General features: G+C 54.3%; 1 protein-coding gene across 2 annotated transcripts in view; it reads right to left on the reverse strand.

Moving 5' to 3' along the window:
• Positions 1–3,887: 3,887 nt before the first annotated feature.
• MAPRE3 (microtubule associated protein RP/EB family member 3) overlaps positions 3,888–6,562 on the reverse strand; it is an 11,277-nt gene continuing 8,602 nt past the window's right edge. For both annotated transcript variants that reach the window (XM_014593130.2, XM_006162184.3), the window contains exons 5-7: positions 5,268–5,422; positions 5,004–5,156; positions 3,888–4,791 (exon numbers count right to left, since the gene is read on the reverse strand). In XM_014593130.2, the coding sequence (XP_014448616.1) occupies positions 4,723–4,791; positions 5,004–5,156; positions 5,268–5,422 (377 nt within the window). In that variant the 3' untranslated portion in view covers positions 3,888–4,722. The remainder of the gene's footprint in view (positions 4,792–5,003; positions 5,157–5,267; positions 5,423–6,562) is intronic.

Genomic DNA, 6,562 nt, shown 5'->3' on the forward strand with positions numbered 1-6,562 from the left:
GGCGGTTACGTTCAGCAAGCTTTCTGGAGCACCTGCTGGCCGAAGGCAGCGCTGGGTGACTCGGAATCTGCGCCTTTCCCCCCTTTCTTCCTTTCTAGGAGCCCTGGAAGGATGTATGGACGGAGTTCTCACCTCTGGAGAGGAGTCGAAGATGACACGCTTCCTTCCTTCTAGGATAGTGTTAGTGTTAGTTTTTCTGTAGTGATTAAACTCTGAGCTTGCTGGGCTAGAAACGTCTATGGCTAAAGAACAAGAAAGAGGACGGGGCTTGAGGGAAGTGTGCAGGGCAGGTGACAGACAGTGGGGAGTCCTTTGATGGGAGGCTGAGAGACATCCGGGGGTCTGGGACAGCCAGTGGGTTTCCCTTTCCAGGCAAAAGGAATAGGAAAGAGCCTGCTCTGGCTACGACAGCAAGAGTCAGCGCCAAGTTCCCAACGTGGCAGGCCTTCCGGGGACGGCAGACAGGCTATGCTCAGACAGCCATACTCCCTGGAGAGCATTCCCGTGGATCCCGCTATGCTTTTAGTTTCATAGGAGACCTCCGAAGCTTGAAGCATCCCAGCAAGGGAGGACGAGGGAGGTGACGTGAAAGTGATTTATCACAGTTTAGGAAACGTGCTATCTTCTGTTCACCTTATGTTTGAAGGATGAAATCCATACCCACCATACTGAGGTGTCATTAAAGACTTAAAAGTCCACCTGTCTACAGAAGGAAGAGCTGAAGGACGGATGAATTCCTTAGGAAGGTTTGGAAGAGGTTACTGAAGGAGATGGCAGTGGAGTCCCAAGGAAGGGGAGACTTTTCCCTGTTTGGGAATCAGGATGGGTGGAGAGAACAGTCCAGTTGTGTAGATCTGTTGATTTAAACAAAAGCCTAGAGGCTGGAAAACTGCACAGTGACAGTGCTTATCAGGATTTTGGAAGTGATGAGATTGGAGGGGATCTGAACCCATATGCCAAGGGCCTTGCCTGACAAATCTGGACTTTATCTTTTAGGCCCTGAGAAGCCATTGGATGGTGGCATGATCCACTGTTTTGGAAAGGAAAATGGGGTTCTAAAGGATGGATTGAGGGGGGAAAGGCAAGAGCAGAGAGGCCAGGTGGGTGTTCAGTGTAGAGGCAAGAAGAAGGGCCAGCTTACTGAAGCACTGTTTTGCCCACTGTATTTTCTATGTTCTATTGTGCCCCAAGCTTTATGGCTTAAAACAACACTAATTTCTGGAGGACAGATGTTGGACATGGGACTCAGTGGGCTAACGAGGTGTCTGTAGGTGTTACATTTCTTTCTAGGGCTCTAGGGAGAATCTGTTTTCTTGACTTTTTCAGCTTCTAGATGCTGCCTATGTTCTTTGGCTCATGGCCCTGATGTATGTTCAAAGCCAGCAACAGCCAGTTGAGTCCTTCACTCACGTACCACTCAACGCCCTCTTCTGCTTCCCTTTTTCACTCCTGTGAACCCTTATGGCTACATTGGCTTGCCTGGGTAATCCAGAACACGCTCCCTAGTTTAAGGTCACCTGACTGGCAGCCGACATTTCATCCATGGCTGTAATTCCCCTTTGCCATGTAACCTAACATGTTCGCGGGTTCTGGGGACCATGATGTGGCCATCTTCAGGGATCACTATTCTGCCGTCCATACCTACTTTTACACCAGGCTGAGGTCTTGGCCTGAAGATGAACACTGGCTAATACGGAGCAACTACCTTATCTTTTATAGTATCTACCTAAGACAATGGAGGAAAAGCCTTTTAAAATTAGGTGAGGTGGGCCGCATGGCCTGGCAGTTGAAGCAGCTCGATCCCACACGGCTGGCTGTGTGGTTTGAGTCCTAGGTTGGTAGCTTGAAAAACATGTGAGGTGAGTGTGTGGTATACCCAAAATCCCAACAGGCTAGAGAAATGGAGATGGGATTGTGGCGTGATCATGGCCTATGGGGGGTGCTATTTTTTTAAGAGATTTTTGCTGTAGGGCACATACACTTGCCAGAAAGACAGAGAGAGACAGAAAGCGAGAAGTCACCCTCCAGGGGGGATGGCCACGCCACAATCCCTTCTTCTCCATTCTCCTCTCATTATCTTGGGCACGCATGCACACGCACCTGGCGTGAGTCTAAGCACTGGGTCCAGGACTCAAACTGCAGTCAGCTACATGGGAGTCCAGTGACATAGCCATTATGTCAACTGCTGGTCCCAGCTTTTTTTTTTTTTTAAAGATTTTTTTGCTGTAGGGTGTGTGTGCTTCCAGAGACATAGAGGCAGAGAAACAGAAAGTAAGAAATCATCCCCTGGGGGTATGGCCACACTGCAGTCCCTTCTTCATTCTCCTCTCAGGATCTTGGGTACACACACACCCAGGGTGAGTTTTGAGCTGCCAGGTCAGGGACTTGAACCATGGTCAACTACATGGAAGTCCAGTGATGTAGCCATTATGTCATTTGCTGGTCTCTGGGTGTGCTTTCTCCCTCTCCTACTTGCCCCTTTTCTGTCTCTTTCTCTTTCCTTCTGCCAAGTGCAAGCTCCCTCGGGCAAGTTAAAAACAATTTAAAAAATTAGGCAAGGGAATTAAAAATCAAGATAAATAAAAGCAGGTAAGGAACTTGTTGGCAGTGAAAAACAGAATAAGCCCAGAAGCATCTATGTATGTGGGGTTGACAGTCAAAGCAGGTAGTGAAATGAATGAGGAATGAGCATGATTTGCTTATTTATTTATTTATTTTTTGAGAGGTTTTTGTTATAGGGCGCGTGCGCTCGCTAGAAAGACAGAGAGAGAGATATAGAAAGCGAGAAATCACCCCCCCGGGGGGATGGCCATGCCGCAATCCCTTCTCCTCCATTCTCCTCTCGGGACCTTGGGCACGCACATACATGCGCCCAGCGTGAGTTTAAGCCACGGGGTCTGGGATTCAAACCATGGTCTGCTATACATGGGAGTTCAGCGACATAGCCATTACGCTAACTGCTGGTCCCAGCATGATTTGCTTATTTAATGCCTGTATCCCTGGAATCATCAGAGAAATAGTTGGTGGTCTTGAAAGAGGGCCATGGGGACAGGGCCTCTGAAGAGACAACCTCATCCTTGTCATCCTGAGGATAGAGGAGCTGTCTACCAGGGCTAGCCTGATGCTAGAGGCACGGGCAGTCGCACCTCTGTGTTCTTTGGGTACGAGCACTGAACCACGAGTCACGAAGCTTAACTTCCAGCCTAGGTTAACCTTTGGTCTCATCACCGGTGAACCTTAGACCCTTCATCAGTAAGTGAAGGGCTGGCCTAGATAGGCCTGCCGCTCTCACATTCATTTTAGCACTCTTGGTTCCTGCTGGGCTCCTAGAATATTGGTTCCAAGGCCCTTTGCTAGCACAGCCAAGGCTGTGGGGTTGTGTGGATGATGTGGAAGGGTCCTGACTCCCTGTTCCCATTGGAGCTCGTTCATTAGCCTTTGCTTGGACACTGCCGTCCTGTGCTCAGAGCTGCTTGCTCTCTCTGCCACATGAACCCTTATCCCCAAGGCATCGCTGCTGTGAGGTGTGGTAAGCTTTGAAAGGATGGGGGACAACATGCAGATCAGCTGGCCCAAAGGACACCGAGACGAACCACCTTTTGGCTAGGCCATCCCACGACCTCATAGTCACTTTACGGGGCTGTCTCGCAGTGCAGCCATGGCCCCAGACTTTGGTCCTTCTCAGGGATTAGGGGGTCGGGAACCCCAGGCCTTTCCCTAGAGCCCTGTCACCAGTGTTGGGATTAGGTCAAAGCTTGGCTTTGAGTCCAGCGCCAATGGTAGTTTCTGGGTGTGAAGGGGGATGAAAGTAAGGCTGTGCTGGCCGACCCTCAGCAGAAGTGGAATGCTCTGAGCCCAGGCTGTGCTCAGTCGGGGGACACATGGCATGGACTTTTACCACACAAGTTTATTTAAATAAAAGTGAACACGTATGCAGGCTGGTGCCCGAGGGGCCGGGGACCGGGAGGTGCAGAGGGGTGACAGACGTACAGGAGGGTTCGGAGTCTGTGTGGTGTGAACCAGGCTGCAGGAGGGAGCGGCTGGGGGCCTGAGCACTGCCGGGCTTGGGTGCTGGGGTGGGGGCCTCGGGTAGGAGAGCCTGGTGCCAGGAGGTTTCCATCCCTGCATGCTCCCCTCCCTCTCCCTGACCCCAGGACCATCTGCGCCGCCTCCTTAGCCCATCTCCCTCTCCTGACATCAGCCTTCCCCTCAACTACTGGGAAGTCAAGAGACAAAATAAATAAGAATTGGTGAGTCCTGCCCCAGCCCTGCCCCGGGAAGAGAAGCCAAGCCAGGCACACTGCCCCAGAGCCAGAGCTGTCAGCCCTGGAAAAGAACAGGTAAAGTGCAAGGAAAATCCAGTAAGTAAAAATATACCAATGACTTTGTCAAATATACAGCTGCTGGCTGCCGAGGAGCAGGTGGCTGGCTGGGGCGGGTGGCAGCAGCACCCGGGGGAGTGTTGGCCGACACAGCATAGAGACAACGGAAATAAATAGGGGCGAGGAGCGGGCAAGGGGCCCGCCCACTGGGCCAGTGCCACGGATGGGCCTCTGCCTGCTCTCCCGCCTTGTACCCCCAAGCCCCGCTGGCCCGGCCCCCCAGTGCTGCGGCACTGACACAAAGCACCGACTGACGTGGCTGTAAGGAAAGGACTATAATGGGGGGTGGGGCGGGAGGGGAGCGCGGGAAGCCGCGCAGTCAGCCAGGGCTGGGGTGCCCTCAGTACTCGTCCTGGTCTTCCTGTTGGTGTTCTTCGATCTCGTCGTCCTCAGGGGGTGCAAATCCTTCCTGGAGGGTGGGAAGGGACAGGGATGTGGTGAGCCAGGCTGGCCAGGCCCAGGGATCAGGCATCATGAAGCCTATCCTGGATTAGTGACTCCAGACTCTCTCTGCCAGGAGGTGTTCTCCAAGGTCCTGTCATATTTCTGGACTTAGGGCCAAGCCAGAATGGGTGAGGGCCCTGAGGGCCTGGGACGTCAGCAGGGGCAGGGGAAGCTCACCTCAGTGGCATAGAGGATGCCGATGATGCCCGAGATGACGGGGCTGTTTTCGCTTTCGTGCTCCTGGCAGATGAGCTCAATGTCCCGAAGCTTGCTGAAGTAGAAGTCACGCTCCTTCTCCAGCCCATCCACTGTCAGCTTCAAGTCCAGCAGCTGCTTGGGGAGAAGGTGGTGTTCAAGCCGAGGTCCCTGCCCCAGATGTCTTGGGTATCCCAAGACCTGACTTTTTTGGGGCCCTCAGCTGCCCTTACCCATCCCACTCACCTGTTGGTTGAGTTCAAGAATTTGGGCATCAGTCTCATGGCCGCCGTTTCGGGCTGATGGAGGATTTTTCCGCAGGATGCAGGGAGGGGCCACGTTACTCAGTCGGCCAGAGGTCTGCATGTTTTTGGGGCCTGTGGGGGACGTCCTCTGCGGAACTGCCCAGAGGAGAAGGGTCAGATGAGGCCACCTGAGCCCGTAGCGCATGTGGCATGAGAAAGCCTGGTGTGGACTGCAGAGCAGGCCCATGCGACAGGCAGGCACTCACCCCCTCCCTCTCGGGAAGGGCATCTACATCTAGGGCTCAAGCTTCGGCCCCGCGTGACACTACAGCAGCGAGGCAGCCCTTCGGCAAGCCTGGGAGAGCAAGGGCTGCAGGGGACTAAGAGAAGGCGTGAGGTGCTGGGGCAGAGAGAGATGAGAGAAACTGGGGCTGTGGATCTAGGGGAGTGGAGCTGGCAGGGTTTGGGGGCCTTGTGTTGACAGCTTGAGCTGGCCCATCCCGAGTCCCTGTCTCAGGATGGGCTCTGCTGCCCTTCACCAGGCTGAGCTGGGCACTGCGCAGTGGCGGCCCACTCAGGGACCCCGGCTCCTCCCCAGCATGGCCGGCATGCTGTGGCTACTTGCTCTCCAGCGACCGTACCTCCCTACACAGCAGCTGCTTCTAGTGCAAAGCAAGCAGGCGAGTGGGAGCAGGCCCAGGCGGGACACAGCGCAAACGGTGGAGGTGGCTCTGCTATGACGGGGTCAGACGCGGGCTAGGGCTGCTCTTCCTGTCCCTCCCCAGGCCTGCTGTCCTCCATAGGCCCTATTGCTTATTGCTTCCCTCCTTTTCCCTCAAGGATCCAGACAAGCTCTCATTTTTTCTAGAGACGCATCTCTTGAGGACTTAGGGCTACGGGCCTTTGGAACAGGGGAAGGTATAATCGAGCCCGGCAGACTCCTTCCCTTGGGCATCCAGTGGGCAGGTGGCAAGAAGGGGCTGTGGTGCTGGCACCAGGCCGTTGGCCTGGATGGGCCTGATGGAGAAATCATGCCACCTTGCTGTCCCTTCATCTTGAGACAAACAAGTTAGTTCATGCTATGAAACAAAATGCCCTGGGCTTTCTACCACCAGCTGCTACCGTGGCTGGTGCTGGTGGCTCTCCTCTTAGGACAATTTTGGGAGCCCTTTCACCCCCTACTGTGACTTCCCCGGCCTAAGTGGGCAGCAGGCGGCGTCATCTGAACTCCGTGATAACAGTCTCCTCCAGGCTGGCAGGGGCGGGGCCGGGGGCCCAGGGGCAGTCCAGGCTGGC

The sequence above is a fragment of the Tupaia chinensis genome, unplaced genomic scaffold (assembly GCF_000334495.1).
Source record: "Tupaia chinensis unplaced genomic scaffold, TupChi_1.0 Scaffold139757_1, whole genome shotgun sequence".
In the NCBI taxonomy this organism is placed as follows: Eukaryota; Metazoa; Chordata; class Mammalia; order Scandentia; family Tupaiidae; genus Tupaia; species Tupaia belangeri.